Source organism: Anoplopoma fimbria, chromosome 3 (assembly GCF_027596085.1).
Source record: "Anoplopoma fimbria isolate UVic2021 breed Golden Eagle Sablefish chromosome 3, Afim_UVic_2022, whole genome shotgun sequence".
NCBI lineage: Eukaryota > Metazoa > Chordata > Actinopteri > Perciformes > Anoplopomatidae > Anoplopoma > Anoplopoma fimbria.
The window spans coordinates 5,979,811-6,003,729 of record NC_072451.1 but is presented as its reverse complement, the minus strand read 5'-3'; the positions used below and the strand labels follow the sequence as shown (position 1 = coordinate 6,003,729).

General features: G+C 39.3%; 2 protein-coding genes across 2 annotated transcripts in view; both read left to right on the top strand.

Moving 5' to 3' along the window:
* The window catches only part of LOC129113385 (voltage-dependent R-type calcium channel subunit alpha-1E-like), a 47,935-nt gene extending 31,436 nt beyond the window's left edge, over window positions 1-16,499 (top strand). The window contains 28 exon segments of the mRNA XM_054625641.1: window positions 218-383; window positions 479-608; window positions 2,037-2,096; window positions 2,267-2,373; window positions 3,732-3,743; window positions 4,529-4,625; window positions 4,739-4,899; window positions 6,398-6,535; window positions 6,656-6,857; window positions 6,951-7,115; window positions 8,469-8,579; window positions 8,704-8,784; window positions 9,069-9,188; window positions 9,319-9,384; window positions 9,920-10,011; window positions 10,144-10,318; window positions 10,413-10,540; window positions 10,901-10,997; window positions 11,451-11,556; window positions 12,072-12,179; window positions 12,266-12,366; window positions 12,893-12,996; window positions 13,092-13,191; window positions 14,727-14,831; window positions 15,285-15,420; window positions 15,607-15,770; window positions 15,994-16,375; window positions 16,378-16,499. Coding sequence (XP_054481616.1) covers window positions 218-383; window positions 479-608; window positions 2,037-2,096; window positions 2,267-2,373; window positions 3,732-3,743; window positions 4,529-4,625; window positions 4,739-4,899; window positions 6,398-6,535; window positions 6,656-6,857; window positions 6,951-7,115; window positions 8,469-8,579; window positions 8,704-8,784; window positions 9,069-9,188; window positions 9,319-9,384; window positions 9,920-10,011; window positions 10,144-10,318; window positions 10,413-10,540; window positions 10,901-10,997; window positions 11,451-11,556; window positions 12,072-12,179; window positions 12,266-12,366; window positions 12,893-12,996; window positions 13,092-13,191; window positions 14,727-14,831; window positions 15,285-15,420; window positions 15,607-15,770; window positions 15,994-16,375; window positions 16,378-16,499 — 3,536 coding nt within the window.
* A 2,718-nt stretch (window positions 16,500-19,217) lies between these two features.
* LOC129088794 (RING finger protein 11-like) lies at window positions 19,218-23,818 on the top strand. Its single transcript, XM_054596026.1, has 3 exons — window positions 19,218-19,820; window positions 20,128-20,291; window positions 21,670-23,818. The coding sequence occupies exons 1-3, from the start codon at window positions 19,698-19,700 to the stop codon at window positions 21,842-21,844; spliced, it is 462 nt and encodes a 153-aa protein (XP_054452001.1). The 5' UTR covers window positions 19,218-19,697; the 3' UTR covers window positions 21,845-23,818.
* The last annotated feature ends 101 nt before the right edge of the window (window positions 23,819-23,919 follow it).

The following is a 23,919-nucleotide window of genomic DNA, read 5'->3' as shown; positions in this document are numbered from 1 at the left end:
CCGTGATCACTTCTCACTGCAGTCACGCTCCTTTACTGTGCCTCATAAAGTCAGGTTTACTGTCAGGATCACCGTGAGTGGGTGTTTGACATCTGATACGAGTTCTACGGATGAATCCATTGTGCCGGTGACTCACATTGTTCTTTCTTCCTCATAGCTGTCCATGCACAGCTAAAGCGTTTTGTTCTCTCCTCTTGCACCTCTGTCTGGGTTTTAGTGAACAGTAAAGAGTTGGAGGCATACAATTCTGAACAGACGGACAGAGACGACGAGACAGAGGAGGACGAGGAGGACGAGGAGGACGAGGAGGACGAGGAGGAACCTCCCATTCCTCCCAAACCTGCAGCTCCAGATAGCATGTTCATCTTCAAAGCCTCCAACCCGTAAGATGCTACAAAATTCCACTAAATCCTTGTTTCTTTGCCCTCTTTCATCAACCAAAAATGTTATTAAATCTTCTCCCTTCACTGATCCGCAGTATCAGGAGGATCTGTCACTATGTGGTCACTATGCGCTACTTTGAGATGACCATCCTCCTTGTGATCGTGGCGAGCAGCATTGCACTGGCTGCTGAGGACCCTGTGTGTACCAATTCAGACAGAAACAAGGTGAGATCAGCATACATCCTCCTAATGTGCCTATAGTTTTATTCATAATCTACATTAGGATGTATGATAATCAATTTGATGTCAGAAGAAACCCTTAACAAGGTGCTAAAAGATCCTTCAACAGTGCTTTATAGGTGAGTTAGAAAGAACTGGTACACTGAAGCTCAAAACAAAAAGAGAGCACCACATTGTTGTTTTTTTGTCTAAAATACTTATGAACTTTACAGGATTATAGGCGATTTTTTTTTTTTATTGTAAGCTGAAGCTTGTTCTGCGGGGCAATACATTATTTGACAGCTATTCTTGCAATGCGCCGCCACGTGTTATGCAAAATCAACGTATTTCTGTAATCGATTATATCAATGAATCAACCCAACAATACTTCAATTGAAGCGAACTGACACCTTAAAGAAGCAGTGGAAGTCTGAAGTAATAGTAACAGAGTAATATGATTATCCTCAAGGAAGAAATGATTCCCATAACACTGAAATAGAATGAATGAAAATCTGAAACACTCTTGAGAATGGTTTAGCTTTCAGGTTTACTGTTTGATCTCAAGTTGACACAACACTGTCAGCAACAATGTGTCGCGACACATTTGGTTTCACACACATACAAGATGAGAATCGGCAGATCTTTCCTGGGAAGTAGCTGCGCAGTTTGTTTTTCACAACTTTGTGTCATAGAAAGTGTCAAGAGTAGTCCACACCATCTTAGTCATTTCCCATTTTTGGGATGGATTTTTTTTTTCACCACAGAACCTGACTCCACATCTGTACTGCTCTTGAAGGAGAAAAGAAGAACTTAATGAGTAACTTAACACCCCTTGAAAACCCTTCGGACACAATGAACAAATTAAATGAAGAAAACATAAATAAATTGTGGTTGGTTGTGAACAGGCTCCAGAAATATCTTATATGTTAGTTTTCTCTTTGTAAAGGTAAATTAACTGTGACATTCCATCCTAATGAAGGGATGGATGTAATTTGCTGTTAGCACAAACCATCACTGTGCTGATGTTTTTACAATGACAATTAGTATGCAGTACATAGTGTACAGAATGGGTGATTACCAGAAAGAAACAAAATGAGAGTATGCAGCTTTGCACCCTCAGAAAAAAAAAAAAAAAAAAAAAAAAAAAAAAAAAAATGGGGCGGCTGTGGCACATGAGGTAGAGCGCTTGTCCCGTAACCACAAGGTCGGTGGTTCAAGCCCCTCTACCGGCAACATGCCGAGGTGTCCTTGAGCGAGACACCTAACCCCAAGTTGCTCCCCGGGCGCTTCATTGCAGCCCACTGCTCCTCCGGGATGGGTTAAATGCAGAGAAAGAATTTCCCCATTGTGGGACTAATAAAGATTATTATTATTATTATTATTATTATAATAAGAAATAACTTAATTTGTATTTTTTGTCTGTTAATGATCCAGGTCCTCCGTTATTTTGATTACGTCTTCACCGGAGTGTTCACCTTTGAAATGATCATCAAGGTGGGTAACTGAAACACGTGTTTTCTCCACTTTGATGACGCCAATCGCACTCCTAAGTAATTCAACGTACTCGGGAGGTACTCAGAGGTACTCAGAGGTGTTATGCTCCCTGTGCATATTTTAATCTGTTCACTTCATGTGTCTTTGTGGGTGGGCTGTTTGTCCTCCAGATGATAGACCAGGGTCTCATTCTGCACGATGGCTCCTATTTCCGAGACATGTGGAACATCCTGGACTTCATCGTGGTGGTGGGAGCTCTGATTGCCTTTGCTCTGACGTGAGTCACTATACAGTGCTGCCCGCCGATGACTAATGACTGACTCACTGCAGCAAATCGTTTTCTGAGTGTACAGTATTGTCATAAACGACCTTCCCTCATGGACGCCTTTTGCAGCTTCAAAAAAAAGGTTGTTACATTGCAGCTCTTAAAACTGCAAACATAGAGGCATGCATGGTCCTGTGAAATGTTTAACTCAGATTTAAGTGTCACTTTGGTCCTACAACAAGAGGAAAAGAGTTTTCTGAGTGCTCTCTTTACACACAGTTGGAGAGTAAAGCTAAAAAGCCTTTATGATATTTATTTTCGTTGTCGTTCCCATTAGAGATGCATCGATCGATTGGCTTCCAGTTGAAACTGGCCGGTTTTCAGCTGATCGACCTTGATCGATTACTGGCTGATCAGTTTCTTTTTACATAGCAACACAGACAGTCACACACACACACACAACATATCTTGGTGTGGAAGTTATTCAGTGTGAATGAATAAGACATAAAGTTTGCAATTTACAACAATTACAAGTCCAAATTTAGCCCTGGAGGATCAACCTTAAACACATTTGGAGCAACTTACCTAACCCGACACTTGTTGAATTGTAATTGATCGCGTTGACTGGCTTGTCTGCCGACAGCACAGAGTCTCTCCCTATAGCACAGTCAATGGAGCTAATGACAACAGAGGTAATTATGATACGTTCAAGCACTATTCTGTAAAATTTTGTTTTGGGCGAAGGTAAGTCATTACGTTGTTTTTTTACAGTTGTTTGAAGGAGATTTTTCACAGCAATATGAAATAGATATTTGCGAGGTACTTATGATTATGATGTTTAACTTACCAACACTAGCTCTAAGCTTGTAATTTATAGTTAATAATACTAATGCCTGGATGTTTTTTTAATCAAAGCAAGTATTTGTAAAAATACAATCTTTTATTTTCTTATCGTTTGAATTGTAAGATTTCATGCAAATAACAAAGTAAAAAAAAACATGAAACTGACTTCTGAACGGTTAAAACAATTTTTGGGGGTATAAAAAAGAAGTTAGTTTGGAGATTTGCTGTCAATTATAGTTCTTAGATAGAAAACTAGCAATTCGAATGTGAGACTTTTTAAAAATCAGAAATAAGAATCGGCCAAGAAAATTGCAATCGTTGCATCTCTAATTCTCAGCATGAGTGTCTCAGCTGACTTACTAAACCTTTTGTGCCTTTTGTCGTTCTGTAGAGGATTGTATCGTATGTATATTTCTCTGTTGTGAATATAACTGTGATCCTCCGAGCTTTGCTCACAGTGAATCTCTCTTTATGCCTCAATTTTTCTCTGTTGTTCCTGTGGATTTTGTCACTGTTGGGGCTACCAGGAATGTGATGGGGTAAAATATTCAGTCACACTAAATGTAAACGTCTCCCATAAGCTTCTCATATTCTTATTTTCATGTGTGTGATTTTTCTTTTCTTTTTATTCAGTGTGTTAATGTTTTTCTTTTTCTTCTAAATCTCACCAAACTGCAGAGCACGAGAGGTATCAGGGGGAGCATGTTTGATAATTTGGGCACAATAATAGGTCATTTCTGCCCTCTAATTAAGTATTTTTACCCTCATATGATTCATTGTTGCACAATAATTAATAAAGACACAATGTGTTCCATAAACTGGAACACATTGTTTTCACATATCTCAGTTAAACCAAAACCTTTCTACTCATACACAGCTCAGCTTTTGTTAAAGTACATATTGTATGAATAATGCAATTTAATGCTATGACCTTGTTATAAATTCAGTTATAAGAGGGCAGTGCTTTTGACCTTAAATTAAATACTATTATTCTAATTTGATGGAGTAAAGTAATTTTAAGGCATAATTTCATGATTGGACACATTATAAGTGAACTTGTTTTCACAGATAATTAATTCAAGGGTACAACTTGCACAAATGATCAAAAAATGTTCCTGTGACACCTGCTGGGCTCCGTGCAAACACACTCAGGGTGAAATTCTGTGTTTCATTGTGCCTTTTGAGATGCTCTTGTGTTGACATTTTTGCTTTCAGTGTGTTTTTTCTTTTTCACCCTTTTGAATGTGTCTATTCCATCTGTCCTTGTGCACTAGTTTCAGAGTGCAACTATGTTCCTAAGTGCTGTTTTTTACAATGTCAACAGAAACAACAAAGGCAGAGACATCAAGACAATAAAGTCCCTCCGAGTCTTGAGGGTGCTTCGTCCTCTTAAAACCATCAAGAGGCTTCCTAAACTCAAGGTTTGATAACATCTACAAACACTCTCCAGTATTTTGGTTTTTGGGTTTTATTTCACAGACGTCTGACAGATTGTGCTTTCTTTGCTTCTTCTCTTTGTCGTTCTTCTCAACAGGCTGTTTTCGACTGTGTGGTCACATCTCTGAAGAACGTTTTCAACATCCTCATCGTGTACCAGCTCTTCATGTTCATCTTTGCTGTCATTGCCGTGCAGCTCTTCAAGGGGAAGTTCTTCTACTGCACTGACAGCTCCATGAATTCAGAGAAGGAATGCCAGTAAGTGGATGTATCCAAACCAGCGAAGGAAGAAGAACTCAAAACTGTTACTAAAGTAAAGAGAAGCGATACTTCAGAGTATAAATATTCTGTTAAAGTACAAATTCCTGTACTCAAAATTCAGCATCCAAAATGTAACACTCATTGGGCAGAATGGCCCATTTCAGAGTAACATATATAATATTGCTGGATATAAGTATCTCATTTTGTTCTTAAGTACAGTACCTGAGTAAACATACTTTCCACCGCTAATCTAAACCTCTCACAGTCCATGTCTCTGAAAATCCTCCATGGATCCAGTCCAACATGTACTGCCACATTACATGACAGTTATGTTGTTACTTTGTCCCTCCCCGAGAACAAGAGGGGAGTAAAATACAACCAGAATATGAAGAGTTGCTCATTTTAAGACCACTCTCGTGTTTGTACGGTAAATATGAAGCCATGGACGGCAGCTGGTTAGCTTAGCTTGAGTCTGGCTCTCCGGATGTAGACTGTGGGTATAAGCCAAGCGGCAACCCCCGGTGCTGAGAAATGAAGCCAACGCGAAAGTGCCAAAAAAATGGAGTTCCTCAAATGGCCACCTGAAGCTGGCTCCAAAAGTCACTCCCCATAAACCCCCATGTTAAAATGCCTGACTTTACCATAGAAATAAACATGTTTACAACCTGTTACAAAAACGTAATAATTTACTCACTTGCTTAAATTATATTAAGGCATACAGTTAGGCCTTATTAAGGGCATGGCAGTGGCTATGGTTTGCCCCACCAGGTCGCTAGCTCTCCGCTCCATTGCGTCTTCAGGGCCCGCCTCAGCTCCACCAAGGATCCACCTCTTTGCCTTCTTTTAGAGGTCGGCTGTGTCACCACTGCCAAATCTCGTTTGTTTATACCACACAAAACATGAAGCTTAAAGAGTAATGGTTTTACGGAGTTTTTATTGCCAGAATATTTCTTGCCTTTAAAGTGAACTTCAGGTAAAGCCCAGGTCAAAATAACAAACCAACCATCTTCAGCTAAAAATAAAACAAAAAACATCCAACTTAAATTTAATGAAGATACATTTACAGTACTGAACATAACTCCTTAACTATCCCTAAACAAGAGGGAACCGAAAGAAAACAACATCTCAGCTCTACAGAACTTTCTGGCAAGGATATAACATACACAACAACAACACCAAGTATGATTAATTAATAGATTTATTAAATGATACCACAACATATCAAGTTGTAGAGCAATGGATAACTCCTAAACAAACGTCCTGTCACAAATGTAAGCAGCAGGACAGAAAATGGCCAAGAAGTGTAGCTCCTCAGTCTTTATATACTCTACCCCAGATATCCTGTGATTATCTGCAGGTCCCCATATTCCCCAGTTAATAGTATTTCCAATTAACAAAAGCTTTATTGTCTTACTCTCATTCACTCATTCAAACTGCTGGTTCAATGAGTGAATTAAGTGAAACAATGACCTCCGGGCCGCTCTGCTCCCTACAGAGGCTACTACATCGACTACAGCAGAGACAAAAAGGAGGTGAAGAGGAGAGAGTGGAAGAGACACGAGTTTCACTACGACAACGTCTGCTGGGCTCTGCTCACACTCTTCACCGTCTCAACTGGAGAGGGATGGCCTCAGTAAGTGGATTTTTGTTTGGAATTAAGGGATCAAAATGTGGGTGAATTAAACTATTTTGGCCTTAATAGCCTTAAAAAGACAACCAACCTCTCTTCTATCTCATCTCTTCTTCCTGCTAGGGTCCTGCAGCACTCCACCGATGTCACAGAGGAGAGCATGGGGCCGAGTCGGGGGAACCGCATGGAGATGTCCATTTTCTACGTGGTCTACTTTGTGGTCTTTCCCTTCTTCTTCGTCAACATCTTTGTGGCTCTGATCATCATCACCTTCCAGGAGCAGGGTGACAAGATGATTCAGGAGTGCAGTCTGGAGAAGAACGAGGTGTGTCACGATGGGAAACATATGCAGACACACAAACAGTTACATTCACACATATTCATTCATGTCTGGTTTTGTTTCCTTTCCGTCCGTCAGAGAGCTTGCATCGACTTTACCATCAGCGCCAAACCGATGACCCGTTACATGCCCCAGAACAGACAGACCTTACAGTACAGACTGTGGCACTTTGTGGCTTCGCCCTCGTTTGAGTACACGGTGCTCGTCATGATCGCTCTCAACACTGTGGTCCTCATGATGAAGGTAAAGATCTCTGGATCTCAGGATGCATGCTGGGAACAGTATATACTTTGTAGATCATGTTTGCATGTATCAGTGCTACAAATTGTGGGATAAGTAATCCATAATAATAAACATTAGTTCCTCTTCTGTATGTTTCTCAGCAGGTAATGAACTACAATAGAATCCTGCAGGGTTGATGTTTTTTTTTTTTTTTTTTTCACCAACCCCGAAGTTAGCATCGACCGGCCCCTCGACTCCAATTGACCAATTTTCCATTGGATTTTGGATTATTGCAGAAAATAAGCTTTGTGTCAAACAAACATTTATAGTCCTTACACATTTAGTTTAGCAATATCATCTTCACAAATGAACACAACTTTTATGATTTATGATTTTGATTTTTGGAGCATGAAGACAGTTGGCAGAAGTAAAAAAGCCAATGATAGTGAAATACAAACTGTGATATACAAACTGGTAACATACCAAGGTCACATGATGAAACACACCAACTGTGAAGGCAGACTAGTCAGCAGGATGATGTTTTCACCACTGGGATATTTACTGACGTATTTTATATCGTAAAACAAAACGTTGAAATCTTTTAAGCTTGTGTTAACCACATACATTTTTTTAAGGCATCTAACAAAAAAAACATTGACTTAGCGACAAGGGAACATTTCTGGGTTTTGTCGACATTTGGTTTTATATGTGAATCTCTGTCTATTTATCACAGTTTACAGACCGACCTCTTGGTTCAACTTTTACCTGCCGAACTCAATGTAGATTGTTCTGTGCAATTAGGGATTGTAAGCAACTTTTTGGGTGCAATCACTTTAGTTTTTTTAGGTTATCTGGCTAAACTGTCAGCTTTTTTTTTTTTTATAACACTTTCTTTTGTCACAACCAATGGAAAGTAATTTTATTAAACTTTAGCTTTTCTTCCTAAAAACAGGATTTTTCTTTAAAAAACAATATGTTGTTGCTTTTAAAGAAACCACCACATTTGAGTATCTTCCAAAAGCACCTTAATGTATCAAGTAAAGTTTCTTTTTAATCCTTAAATTGCTTTTTGACCAAACCATATGTCAAAAATTTAATTTACACAAATATGAATACAGGCAATGAAATGTTCAAGGTGATTACAAATCTCAAGCAAGTTTTAAGTCTCTGCAAGAACATCTTCATACCGTGCTGTAATAAATTGAAACAAAGAGCTGTGTGCAATCTGTAAACTTCTGATATGTTTGGTGGTCATTTCGTGGATGCAAATGTATGGCTGAAACAGTCAAATCCATCATTATGAGCCTTGAGAGAGTGTGTGTGGAGTTACTTGTCTTATCATGACAGTAAATTAAAAGTTGTCTTTTCCTTCAGTACCACTCGGCCCCGACAGCCTACGACATGGTCCTAAAACACCTGAACACGGCCTTCACCGTCCTCTTCTCCATGGAGTGTATACTCAAGATCCTGGCATTTGGTTTGGTGGTGAGTGTGGAAGACAAGTACACATCAATCAGAGACTGAGTCTATTTAAATCACATCTCGCTCCACTGATAAAGAATTTGTCCATGTTGAGTCAAATTACTGAAAACATTTTCCTTTGCTGCAGAACTACTTTCGAGACACTTGGAATATTTTTGATTTCATCACTGTTCTGGGCAGCATCTCTGAGATAATTGTGGATTTACAGGTAAGACACTGCCAAGACACCATTCATTTTTCACAATGTTGCGACCCTTAAAAGAACAAGACACAAATAGCTCGCATTAAAAGCAGCATCCCTTCTTTCCAAGTTTCCCTCTTGTGTGTGTTACGATCTCTGCCTCCAGACACAACTTAAGTCATGTTGTGATGAACGTGGCCATCTGTGTTTTACATCCTGTCTCTCCCTTCTGTCTGCCACTATCTCCCCCTCCCTCCCTCTCCCTCTCTCTCTCTCTTGTGTCACACTCTCTCCAACCATTTGTGCGACAGTCCGTGAACACCATCAACATGAGTTTCTTGAAGCTTTTCCGAACAGCCAGGTTGATCAAGCTGCTGAGGCAGGGTTACACCATCCGTATTCTGCTGTGGACTTTTGTTCAATCATTCAAGGTCGGACATTTTATTTATTTATTATCACTTTGATTCCTCGCACAAGTATAATGATGATGCTTTAAAAAAAATATAGCTTTTATTCATGATGAGTTTTAATTAACTGTCTTTTCTGTCTCTTCCCCAACAGGCACTTCCTTATGTCTGTCTTCTCATCGCTATGCTTTTCTTCATATACGCCATAATTGGAATGCAGGTATCCTTTCACTTGTATTAAGTATATAAGTAACATAACAGACTGTCGCGTCTCACAGTTGAAGTCAAACTTAGAGTTAAGAAACAAATGCAGACTATGTGACTGAATATACACATTTTTCAATCTGATTTAGTTTTTAATGTTTAAGATCAAGATGTTCAATGTCACTCCTCCGGTTTACTTGAACAATTGTGTGAAATGCTTTGCTGGGAGGCTCCATAAAAGAAAGAAAATTAATAGTAAATATGAACAGACATTTAAAATATGACACAATTAATATAATGACACTAATATAAGAAGCAATACAAATCTCCATTTAAATATTAAACAAACAAAGAAGAGGTGACATTTTGGACAGGGGTTTTGTATATGGATTTCACTGATACTTCTTGTATTTCTGTGATATTTATGAGCTGTTTATATTATGTAATTTGAACCATTAAGTCGTTTTCTGTTCCTGATTGTTTTAACTTAATTTTGAATGTACGTAATGTAATTTGGATCCAATTAAATAATCACAACATGTTTCCTGCAGGTGTTTGGAAACATCAAGCTGAATGATGAGAGTCACATCAATCAACACAACAATTTCAAGACCTTTTTCAGTGCGCTGATGTTGCTTTTCAGGTGAGCTACTGATTAAAAAAAACCATACAAATCAAGCCTTAATGCTTTCAGTTTTACTCATTATATTTTACTTCTATAAACTGGGTCTTCATTTGAAGTCAACTAGCGGCTGGTTTGTGTTTAAACCACCAGGAGTGCGACAGGGGAGTCCTGGCAGGAGATTATGCTTTCGTGTCTGTCGGGTCAGGAGTGTGAGCCCGACTCCTCCATCTCCCCCCTCACCACGTCTCCAGACCACGAGGGAGGCTGTGGGACGGACTTTGCGTACTGCTACTTCGTCTCATTCATCTTCTTCAGCTCGTTCCTGGTCAGGCCTCCACCAACATAACACTCGCTTTACATATTTGTCATTTCCTCTGCTGTCTTTTCACAGTGATTTTCTTCTTCATGTCCCTTTTCAGATGCTAAATCTGTTCGTGGCTGTGATCATGGATAACTTTGAGTACCTGACGCGAGACTCCTCCATCCTGGGTCCCCATCACCTGGACGAGTTTGTCCGCATCTGGGGGGAGTATGATCGTCTGGCATGGTGAGCATTGGATCTTATTACTGCTGCGTTTTTTTAAATGTTTAGTTTTATTTAGACTCAATCAGACCTGATCAACATTCATGTTCTTTATTTATCCAGCAGAGGGCCGTCAAAGCACATTTTCAGAGCAATGAGCTTCATGTTTGGTGCAAGTTGATCAAATTCAAGTCCAAAAGAGCATCTAGAGTTCACTGTGCTAGAAAAAGCAGACATTGTTATAGAAGACCCAAATGCCACAGTGCAAAACCTTTAAATGGGAACTTCTCATCATCTGTATTAGATCTGTGTTTTATGCCACTATTCATTAACCTCTCCACCTTGTTTTTCCCTCTGTTCCTCCCCTCACCTATCACTCTGAAGTGGTCGTATCCACTACACCGCCATGTATGAGATGTTAACACACATGTCACCGCCCCTGGGCCTGGGCAAAAAATGTCCTGCTAAGATCGCCTACAAGGTACTGATAACATTATCACTTATTTATTAACACTGAAGGGCTGAATTTAATGAAAACTCAAGTAAAATCCTAAATGTATTTGCATTTGAGGGATCATACCAACAGAATGTCTATTAAGTCAAGGGTAATTAAACTCAAGCTTAATTTAAATTATTGTTAGTTATGTTTAAAACCAAATACAGATTCTTGCCTGAATTTACAGAAGTTGTTCATCTGATGTTGATCAGAGAGGATATGTAATTTCAATTAAAACACAGTTGCACAAATTCCCTATAGCAGATGTGTCCGTGGAAATCTCTGAGGAATCATTTCAAATGTTCTACTATTTTTAAATTAAATTAAACATATATAAACTAAATCTACTGGTGTCTATATTTTTTACTGGAACTGTTCACAAAGTGATTGAATGAATCTCCTCCTGTCTTCTTCTCTCCGTCCCTCGTTGTCTCTCAGAGGTTGGTGTTGATGAACATGCCTGTGGATGAGGACATGAGCGTCCACTTCACCTCCACCCTGATGTCGCTCATCCGCACAGCTTTGGACATCAAAATAGCCAGAGGTCCGAGTCATGAATTAGCATGTCAACATTTTTATATGGCATTTAAGGATTATTTTATTTATCGTGTATTTGTGAATAATTTTTTTCATAATAGATTCATTATTTGATTTATAAAAAAAACTAAAATAGTGACAATGTCAAAGAAGACGTCAAATTGTTTTGATTCGTCCGATCAACGATCCAAATATAAAAACAAATCGGTTTACTGTCATATAAGACAACAAGTAGCAAATTATTAGAATTGAGTAAGTTGTTAGTTAATAGTTAGTTCATTTTTAGTTCATAGTTTTTAGAGTTAGTCCATCGTTAGTTAATAGTTAGTTTGTAGTTTTTAGTTAGAAACACGTCATTTTAACATGTGAGATTTGTTTTTTCGTAAGATGTTTGGTTTTAATTCTTGACAAATGACATCAACTAATTTATCAATTGATCGACTAATTGTTCAGCTTCAGCAAAAAACAAAAATGTAATTTATTCTATTTGCCAAAGTGGCTGAATGTGGATGTTTGTTCCAGGCGGTGAGGACCGTATCGCTCTGGATAGTGAACTACAGAAAGAGATCAGCATCATTTGGCCTTATCTGCCCCAGAAGAACTTGGACCTCCTGGTACCGATCAACAAAGGTCTGACTCTCAGTAAAGAGGAAATACTCGATGTAATGCTGAGAGACGAGCAGCAAAAGTTTAATGTAGCGTGTCTGCCCTCACAGATACGGACATGACGGTGGGGAAGATCTACGCCTCCATGATGATAATGGACTACTTCAAACAGAACAAAGCCAAGAAGCTCAGGCAGCAACTTGAAGCTCAGGTCAGCTCTGCATGCCGTTATCATCTATTCTAATTATGTGTTTAAAAAAAGGAGGCAAATTAATGGATTTTGAAAAAGGAAAAAAAAAAAAAAAAAACATCAAACCTCCCTGCACAGTTTTAGACAACCGTGTCCATTTTCTATCACATGGAATCTATTATAATTTAATTTAAAGCACAATTTGATCAATTTCATGGAGAAAAAAAACTCTTAGCTATGATTTGACCTTCCCTTTTAAGATGAAGAAGAAGGAAAATAGATGTGTGGAAAAAGGAAAAAATTGAAGAAGAATTGCAGTCTAGCAAATCAAAAATCAAGTTCCATTCCAGTTGCTCATATATTTATAACATCCAAACATAACTAATTACATAGAGGGAGGAATGACAATATGAACAAGTTACTTCATTGCCTTGTCTCTGGAGTCCTCTTTAACCTTCTTAAATTTGGACCTGAACAAAATGAAAATTAAATTAGAATAAACCCCTCCGACATCCATCTGATTTGATTTTGATTTATCTCATTTCAGAAGAGTAGCTTAATGTTCAAGCGTCTGGATGCCTCTACGCTCCCGGAGGACATTCTGTCCAACACCCAGCTGCCCATGATGGCCCACAGCGCTGGCTCAGCCCTGTGAGTCTGCGCTCATGTGCAAATCTTCTTATATTTGTAGTTGTGTATTTATTTATTTATGTGTTTGTGTACTGTTTCTCTCTGTCCCACTACAGGACCAGAGGAGGCTTCGTGGCTTTGAGCCCCATCTCACCTCAGGAACTGTTTTTGCAGCCAATAAGCGCCGACACTGATGCTACTCAACAGCAGAATCTGGTAAGAAAGAGGATCAACGTGAGCCCACAACCATTAACACCACAACCATTAACACCACAACCATGTCTTAGAGCTGTGGTTCTTAACTTATTTCATAGATCATTGTCGACTTGTCACACCTGTGTGTAGAGGTTGGGACCATTTAACTGGAACAGAATTTTTTCCTTCTTAGTTTCTTGAACAATTTTTAGAGGTCAAGTCCAAGAAGATCATTTTGTAGAGTAGAAATATGTTTTTATTCTTTCTTATCCTGTTATTCATTTCCAAACCCCTTAAAGATGCAGCCAGTGATTCTAATCCAATATGCTTTTTGTTAAATTCAGCGAAGAGCTCCTCGTGGTCCGCTAGCTGTCCGTTCTGTGTTTGTACTGAAATAAAGCCCTGGCTCTGTTAATGAAAAACAAACAAAGAAGCTCAGACCGAGACACAACACTATTCATGACAATCAGGAACCGTTACTGCTGGTGCACAGGACAGAAACAAATCCACGGATGTATAAAGAGAAATGCATTGGGAGCGAGAGGGATTGTAAATCTAGAGAGAAGGTATTTGTTTGGGTGTTGAGATATAATATCAATCTTTTTCCAGAATCGCAGTGACTCCACCTTTAGTGCAAAAACACATCTCCGGCACCGAGGAGTGTCACCTCAGTTAAAGCACTTAACACACATCCAGCTCATCCCTGTTTTACAAAACAAAAGAAGATGTCAGGGGTGAGCCGATTCTCAGATTTTACAAGTGGTTGCTTTGGCCTTAGTACAATAGCTAGTATGTGACAAGCCTACCAGTGTGCAGGCTTCCATGGACAACAATGGATGTCTGTGTGTTGTCTTACACCGCTGATGTGATTTGCACTGTTGCAAGAGTAATCTTGTGATCCCTAACGGGGGTTTCCCAGGTTCGAGCACATATTTCAACTCCCCCAAGCAAAGTTTTAACGTATAATTAAAAGTTTTCTTTCTCCGTGCCTTGCAGAACACTGCGTCGCTGCTCTCTGTTCTCCTGTCTTTTAGTCCTGTGGAGGTCGGAATAACAAAGGCATATTGTCAAACTTGTTGTTTTGCTGTGTCGCTTGCTAGATGAATGATATGAAATGATTCTGAATAAAACGCACATATTAGTGTTTGTTCTTGCAGAGGAACTTGTTCGGCCCCTAGACAGAAGTCGTCTGGCTCTTGTTTGTGTAGCTGTTAAGACCTGAACGTGCATGAATGAATGTACTTCCAAGCTGACATATGGACTTCATCTTTCCCTGTGACCTGTTTTGTTTATTGTCTATTCTCGCTCGTCTTCTCCACTGTTTATATTCCTCCTTGAACTCAGTTTTCCTGTTGCTAGTTGTTAATATGTGTGTTTTCTGGCTGGAATGGCTTCTGATTGGATACCGATGGCGATGTCAATGATAGATGATCTTGTGGCTTGTGTGCTCTCCTCTGACCTGATCTGGACCTTCGTATCTAAAGGGCAGACCTGTCGGGTACGAGTCTGACTGGTGTCTCTCCTTGCCCTCCTCTCTTGTTTCTGTACTCACCTAGGTGGGCCAGTGCAGTAGGGGGATTGAAGCCCCACAGGAGCTCCCACTAGGGAGGGGTCTGTGTGTGCGGGCCTCTTCCATGCCCGGTCTGGCTGTAGAGTCGCAGGTACACACATCTTTAATGACACGGCCTCTGTGCTGGATCTCCAGGATGTCAGTGGCTGCATGGGCTCTAATGCCAAAGTGCCTTGTTCCTTATGTGTTGCAGAGAAGTTTAAATCTGAGTTTTGGCTTGTCTTTTGCAACTTTGGGAGTCTGATTAAGGTTCAAAGAATTGTTAAATTGGGGCGTGATCTTTGAATGCTGATGCCTTCTAACCTTGAGCTCTATCTTCTCGAGATTAGAGGAAACTAAACCAAACTATTCTATTAGGATGCACGTTCTTTTTGCACTAACTAAAGCATGTTTTGTTTTTTAAAAAGCTCTCTGCAATCGCCCACTTGCTCCTGAATTAAAATATCTCAGTGTAATCCCAGCATGTTTCATACTTCCGTTGTTTATGAAACCCTGTGCTTTCATGTTTGTCTTTTTTTCTTTGTGTGTTTTCACATATAAACAGGCGGAGGAAAGTGCAGGTGGCTCCCTGAAACGTTCAGCCTCCACCGCGGCAGATCAGCGGGTGAACGGTCTTTGGGAGGAGGAGAAAAGCCCGGAGAGAGTTTATCGACCTCGTCACAAAAGCTATAAGGCTGCTGGTGAGTCTGATCACCTGTTATGACTTTGGCTTGTCTGCATATAGTGTAAAGTGTTTATTTTGTTATCCCACCATTTGCAAACATGAAACGCTGGTGTTCAAATACAGAAAAAGGTCAAATGCAGAAATCTTTTTCTCTTCATCTATCAATTCACGTTGTCTCCTCTCCTGAATGTCTTCCCTCTAGTTTCCCGCTCAGAGCACTGGAAGCAGGGCGACAGGGAGCGTGGCCGATCTAAGGAGCGCTGTCACCTCCTGTCTCCAAGCGGATCTCGTGGAAACTCAGAAGAGAGGAGTTTGCAGCCCTCACGATCTTCTAGTGGAGAGAGAGCTCACCCCCAAGACAAACAGGTGGGTCAGAAAAGCTCTGTCCAACTAGCTGAGTCATGGTGTTGGTCAGTAGAAATTAACAACACAGTTAAAAGAAAAATTGCAAATCAGCAAATGTCCCCCTCCATTTATAATCTGCTGCAATGCCCCTTTAAGTTTGGGCAGGTTTAAGTTATTGGATGTCCTGGAAAAGAAGATCCAATAAGTCACGTTTGTTCCATTTTGTCTTTATCCTCGTCTCCAGGGCAACAGCTCGGACAGTCCGGTGCCCTCCACCTCAGAGTCCAGCACCCCCAGCGGCCGACGACCCGCATCACAGCCCCGCTCTCGCCCTCACATCTCCTACTCCCCGCTGCACCCCTCCGTCGGCGAGGACGACGATGAGCGCGGCAGCCCGGTGACCGTGAGGCGGAGCAAGCCCAACAGGAAGACCCAAGAGGGCGTCGCAGGCGAGAGGAGGAGCGACCTGGACCGGAACCCGTCCCCACCCCGACGCTACCCCTCCGAGCCGTTCCTGGCCTCTCAAGAGGGCGACCACAGCCCGGACCCCTCCGGCCCCATGGAGACGTTGACCTTTGAGGCGGCCGTGGCCTGCAGCCTGGGACGCTCAAACACCGTCAGCTCGGCACGCCCCGTTTGCGGACCGGCTGGCAGGTCCCCAACGGACACTTTCGGAAGCGCCTGGCGCAGACGACCTCTGTGGCGGGATGTGATCCTCTCAGCGACACAGAGGAGGACGACCGGTGCTAGGGACGGGACGCACAGCACGATGGAGGAGGAGGAGGAAGAGGAGGAGGAGGAGGAGGAATCCCAGAGAGGCGTTAGGAGGCGTTAGAAGACGCTGTACGACGGTGTACAGAGTGAAGGTCAATGTGACTCTTTTTGCATCGGTGCTCCGAGGCCGTGATCCCTCTGGATGTTTGATAAGATGTGAACACAAAACGCACGAAAACAAAAAGAACAATACTTCCTGAAACTGTAGTTGCCAATTCACACAGAACACTGACAATAAATAAAGGTCTATTTCCTGATATGTACTTGATGATAGAGAGTAATAACACATCTCAAATAGTTGTGGGATGCAGAAAATAAATGAATGGATCAAATTACGTCATTTGTGTCAGTAGGTAATTTTCATTTCCGAAGATGTTTCTAAATGATTCAGTGTTGCTCTTAACAGTATTTCTCTGTGGGGTGTGTGAATATGTAACTACATTTTCTTATAAATTAAGTGTTTTGTAAATACGTTGTGATCATCACACCATTGCCATTTATTAGACCAGATCAATACAAAAAGCCATGACGAAGAGGCAATCTGATACTTTACCAGACAATGTGGTTACTAATAAGTAAAACTCAATAATGCTGGATTTTTTTTATAGTATGAATGAATGTGCAGGGGAAAAAACTGCCTGATTTCCCTCGTTATTTTACTTTTTTGTATTGAACATAAGTTGTGAGAAATGAATACAGTTATAGAATAACATAGAGAAATATGCTTATTTGTTATTTCACCCTTTGTGGTTGTAAGATCATGCCTCCAACAAACCTCAAACCTTTAAAATGGTCCTTCAAAATAGCCATTTTACTTTACTTTTATTATAGTTTTTTTTTTTATCAGTCTACACCCTTTAAATGCGACTTTCCCGACAATCATAGATAGCATTTAATTTTGAGAATTGCTGGGCGTTTAATTTTACTGTGAACTGATATGAATACAAAATATTCTTTCATCCTTTTTCACCTTTTTCTTCCTTGTGAATATTATATGAACCATTGCAGACGATGACTGTAGAATCACTCTAGACACCCCATGTCACATTTGTTTCACAAATTAACATCACTCTATTACTTACTAATAATGTACAGAGAAATAATGCTGTTTGTAATATTAAGAGAAAAAATAACAATACACAGTATTAGCTGATGAGCTTTAAAGGTAAAGGAATCTTTGGAAATGTTCTTTTTAAGGTTTGTGTTTTTATTCTTTTTGCCTGAAGAGGCCAATTCTGTGAAACTCACTTAACCAAAAAAAATGGAGATTTGTATCATAAGTTCCTGGAATGCAAATACTTTGTGGGTTTTTATGTGTACAATAGCTGTATATAAAAATAAAGGTGTCCTCAAGTTGCCACTGTTATTGGATGTCATTATTCAAATATAAAGCCTGGAAAAACATCAAATCCCTTGATAGATCTGAAATAATAGTTCACACAGAAACTAGTTTTGGTGCGAAACGTTCGGTTTGTGCATTCATTTAAATGTATATTCTTAAATTAGTATACTTATTAACACTAATCACACCTTTGTCTTTATGGTGGCACCTGCACTTGTATTATGAATTGTAAGTCTCTGTGTGACCATAGATTTTGTTGAAGATATTCTCTATGTATCGTACTGATTACCTGACACATGTTTTCTATATATTATATACACAAGATAATAATACTACTGTACAGATGCATACAGACGAGCCTGCAACATGCTATCTTAGAAGGCTGTTTTCCCCTGGAAAATTAAGAAAAAACACATTGCAAAAGCAAGCAAGAAACAAGAGTTTTAAACATACAATTGTAAAAATTGCAATTGTGTAGACACATTTTTTAAAAAGGTTCTACACAGCTATGGTTCCCCCACACAGTTGTTTTTAATTAATAAGCCTGATTAGAGTCCAACCTGTGCTTGATAGTCCTCTCTTCCACATAGAAGACATTTTGGCGTGTCATAGAAGGAAAAGCACAGGGGTTGTCAATTAGATGAAATTAAATATGATATAGCATGCAATATAATTTATAACATATTACAATATACAGTACCAGTCAAAAGTTTGGACACACCTTCTCATTCAACTACTTTGAAGAATCTAAAATATAAAACATATTCTGGTTTGTTGAGCATTTGTTAGTTTACCACATAATTCCATATGTGTTCCTTCATAGTTTAGATGTCTTCAATATTAATCTTTATCTAAAATAAAGATAAAAATAAAGAAAAAACATTGAATGAGAATTTTGTCTGTGGCTTGTTTTCCAAAGAATGCCATATCTTTAGATATTACACTCAAAACAATTAGCCCTCTACAGGAAAGGACATACATTTTTATTTTTTTTTTTATTTTTTATACTGTATACAGTATATATATTATCTGTGATGAAAGAATTCCCCCATGGGGATCAGTTAATAATAATAATAATAATAATTAATAATAATAATAATAATAATAATAATAATAATAATAATAATAGTACATATTTAACAGACTGATGTAACACATTCTTTATATAAAATCGTGAATTTTAATATATTTATTACAATAATCCTTTTATTAATACAGTGCTTATGAATTATCAACGAGTTATTATTGTCCTTTATCAATATTATTTATTTACGTTCCTGTCTGGAAGGGGCGGGACTTCGGCTATTGGGTAGAACTACGTCAGGGGGAATCATCCAATCACCGTGCAGCATCACACCTACGTCATATCCAACGGACCGAGAACATGTCCTCCGGTGGAAGAAAGAGCTAGCCAGGAAGCGAACTGTTTTAACAACACTCAAGAAGTTCAAAGGCGGATATGTCGCTCCGGTCCGAAGCTCAGGCCTCACAGCGTTACAACCACAGCTGCTGATGAACTAGACATTTCATATAAAGTGTGATTATTACAAAGGAATGAGCGAAACTTAGGCTAGCGACAGAAGTAGCTAGCTAGGCTAGTTGTGGTTAGCACGGGAGTTCTTTGTTTTGTTGTTCTGGTGGAGGTCTCTGCGAACATGAAGAGAAGCTGCTGTGGACAGCTGTCACGTTAATGCAGGTGTTTTATAATCATGCACATGGTGTGTTTAGCAGTGTTCAGTTAAATATATATTAAACAACACTAGTGTTAGCAGCTTTAGCAGGACAGAGCAGGTTGTAATCGTCGGGCAGGACAGAGCTGGAGACACGAAGACATGGGCAACTGTCTCAAGTCCCCGACATCCGATGACATCTCTCTGCTTCATGAGTCCCAGTCAGACAGGGCGAGCTTCGGTGAGGGGACAGACCCAGACCTGGAGCCCCCCCCACCCTACCAGGTCAGAGACTCACAATGCAAAAGGGGGTTCATTCAAGAAAACACAAGTTTCCTGCACACTAATGCAGTGTTAGTTAAATGTATATGTTGCAATATGAAGTATGTAATGTTTATGAAGATATGCATGTATCATTAACCTGTCTTTTCTTTTTCAGAGCCTCACCAGACAGATCACTATGTAATGACAATGCAATCTGATAGTGGAGGATATATATATGTTTGTTTGTGTATATATATATATATATATATATATATATATATATATATATATATATATATATATATATATACTCTTTGTCTGTGTCCAGGCTCACATGCCCATGTACCACCCGACGCCCAGTCAGGCCCGCCTGGCCACCCAGCTGACAGAGGAGGAGCAGATCCGCATAGCTCAGCGCATCGGCCTCATCCAGCACCTCCCTAAGGGCGTCTATGATGGAGGGCCAGACGGCTCAGAGAAGAAGATCAGAGAGTGAGAATCTTCTTTTTAGTGTGATGTTGACACAGAGGGAGGATGCAGGCCATTAGAGCAAAGCAATATTGACATATTTCAGACATCATGTTTTTGCACTTCTGACTCAAGTCATAATAGTTTCTGTCTGTGTATATAATATTTCAGTTACTGTGGATTCTTTACTGTTTTTTATTGCTCATTTGCTTATTTATAATTACTTATTTTGATCTTGTTTTTTTTTTTATTTACTATGTCTCTTGTTTGCACTATCCTCTCTGCTGCTGTAATCCTGTAAATTTCCCCGCTGCGGGACTAATAAAGGATTATCTTATTTTATCTTATTTTAGTATCCCTTTGGTGTCACTCTAAAATGTGACTCATATTTAATCTTAAATAGGGATGCTATGATATGACATATGGTCCATGGGAAACGAGTCAATAGTAATAGACATTTAATGAAGGTGACTGCACTGGATTGCTTGTGCTGAAAACATAAGATAAGATAAGATAATCCTTTATTAGTCCCGCAGCGGGGACATTTCCAGGATTACAGCAACATAGAGGATAGTGCAAACAAGAGACTTAGTAAAAAAACAAGATCAAAAATAAGCAAATGAGCAATTAAAAAAACAGTAAAGAATCCACAGTAACTGAAATATTATATATACAGACAGAAACTATTGTAACTGTTGTATTGCACAGTGTATTTGTATTGCACAGGTTTTTAGTGTCATCAGTTGGTTAATGAAATTGTCAAATGAAGGAAAGTTGAAGCAATAATTTAATTATTTTTATTGTCAAAGTCTGAATTTAAGGAGTCGTTTATTCAACATTTAAAGTGTTAATAAATAATCTTGACTTTATTTGATAGCCAATTATTTAGAGGGAAGGCCAAACATTGGCTGTTTTTTTGCTTCTAAATGTGAGGATTATTTTGTTTTATTAGTTTTGTATAATTTAAAATGAAATACATTTGGTCAAAGACCTTGATTTCCAAGGACCTGAGGGGGACCTTTTGTAGTATTTTCAGACATTTTATGGGTTTAAAAAAAATCATTACATTCATTGACAATCAAAATTAATTTTGGTTGTAGCCTCAATATCAGTTTACATAATGCCATGAGATTAATATGTATATCATAGTTTCCACTGATAAAAAATATCAAATAAATGTCACTCTAAGGCCAACTTACAATTTTGGGTTATCCAAATAAATTGAATGAATAGATAATCATAAATTCTCACATATTAGAAGCTGGAACCAGAAGATAGTTGGCATTTTATTTGAGTTTTTTGTAGAGTTAAATGTTTAATCAGCTATCAAAATATTTGCCAACTGTACAGTATCTACTTAATAGTGGTGTGTTTTCAAGCTCTTTATTTCATCTGTTTTCAGATGCGTGATCTGTATGCTGGATTTTGTTTATGGGGACCCCATCCGATTCCTGCCGTGTATGCACATCTACCACATGGACTGTATAGACGACTGGCTGATGAGATCCTTCACCTGCCCCTCCTGCATGGAGCCCGTGGATGCTGCCCTGCTCTCCACCTACGACGAGACCAACTGATTTTTCACCCCCTCCTCCCTAAAGCTTAGATCAAACACACAGCACCAACCCAACAACTGCCCTCTGATACAGAGTGAGAAGAGCTTAAAAGATGTTCCCCCTGGTCTAAACAATAAGCTGGTCTTAAACATCGGTTACACAAACTGTTTCCAGACGACCCTTCATGATTGTGTGTGTCTGTCACGCTGACGGTTAGCATGGAGGGTGTGTGTGTGAGCTGTTTGATGGCTGTGCACTTCCACTTGAGCCGGTCTCAGTGGTGTTTCCCCCCCCCCCACCCCCCAACTTACCCCAGTTCACCTTCATTCCCAGGAAGTCGTCATTAGAATGGAAAATAAGGTCAACAGGTGATCGTCCAAAAATGCTACGAGTTGTTGCTAGAAATCTGTTGGGTTCCATTTGAGGTGGCAACAGTAAGATTTCCTCAACATAGTGATCTCCTGAACATGCTCTCACAGTTAAATGGCCCTACACTTTGGAGGTACAGCTGAAATTTACACTATTGGTGTTACATAATTCAAAAGAAATCACTATCCAGTCTTTCAGGATTACAAAAGAAATCACAAGTTAAATATACACTTACAGGAGATCCAGACGACATGATGTTCGGCTGCTCCAAATGGCCAGACTTTAAAGAAAATGCTTTGAGCCGAAGGGAAAATTATGTCTGATGGTAATGTTTCACGAGGCGGTTTGTTAAATAGCTGGCAGCCAATGTAAAGGGCTCATTTGTGCATGGGCAGGTGGATCAGTCAGTCAGTCAAAGATTAGAAATGCTTGCACACACTTTTCATCTGATCCAGAGATTTGCACTTTACTTATAGGACAGTATCTAAACAATATATTAATATATGTACCCTATAACCTTGCACTATCAATACTTCATTCCTTTATTTCCTGAGATGCAAAAGTTACATAACTGAAAAGGTGTTTTCAAAGCTGTCGGTAGTCACTTATCACATTGAGGTAAAACCTGAAGATGTATTTAATGAAATCTGTGATTCAGTAGTAAGAGCCTCCGCTTTGTTCCGCTTGACTTTTTCCTTTTTGTGTGTTTTTGTGTGTTTATTGAAGGGACAGAGGCTTGCTACAGTTTAAAGGAGAAGTTCAACATTTTGACACAACAAGAAGACGTCAATCTGATTCTGTGTGTTCATTTTCTCCTGGAGCCTAGGAGGAGATTAGCTTAGCCTAGCCTAAAGACTGTAAGCAGGGGTAAACTGCTCCAAAATACACCTAACAGCATCTCTGAAGCTCAGCAAATGTTTTGGCCGGAGATATAGTTGCTTTTAAATTCGCTAGCTAGCTGTTTCCCCCTGCTTCCAGTCTTTATGTTAAGCTAAGCTAATAGCCTTTCTCATCTAGCTTCATACTTGGCTTACAGACGTGAGAGAGCTTTCAATCCGCTCATCGAAGAATAAGCATTTTTCAAAATGTTGAACTGTTCCTTTAAGAAAGAGAAGAAGCTGAATTTGAGGCGAACCTGAAACGGTTAAGTTCTGAATCCACATTAGTACAAAGTCATTTTCTTTATTTCCACATTTGTCTCTTTGTGTTATACTATAGTTAATTATTCTTTGTTTTCCATTCACTGTTGCAGCAGTTAAAATCATCTCCTCTTGATTTGTGACATTGTTTGGTGAAGGTGTGGCTGTTTTTTCTGTTGTGTTTTATCGTTTTGTTATATTTGTGTAAACTCCACTTTGTATTTAGGACAGCAAGTATATCACTTTTACACTGGTTTAAGTCTGACTGTGCAAACCTCTGTCCCAAATGAGTTTCAGCGTGTGAGAGAATTATTTTATCGTGTGGTAGTCACAACCGAGATATCAAGATTTTCATTAAGCTTTTCCTTTGCTGTGTTTTTCATTTTAAGTTTATTCTGAAAATTTATATTTCCCTGTAATCTTGTTTTATTTCTTTCATTTTGGAAGGCTAGAAAGCCATCATGTTAAAGAAAAAATAAAGATAAAAAATTATATATTTCATTTTGTTTAATTAAGAGCTAAGTTATAAAAACACTGTTGGCAATAGTCAGGAAAAGAGGACTAATTGTGCAGAAAGGGGCAGATTTG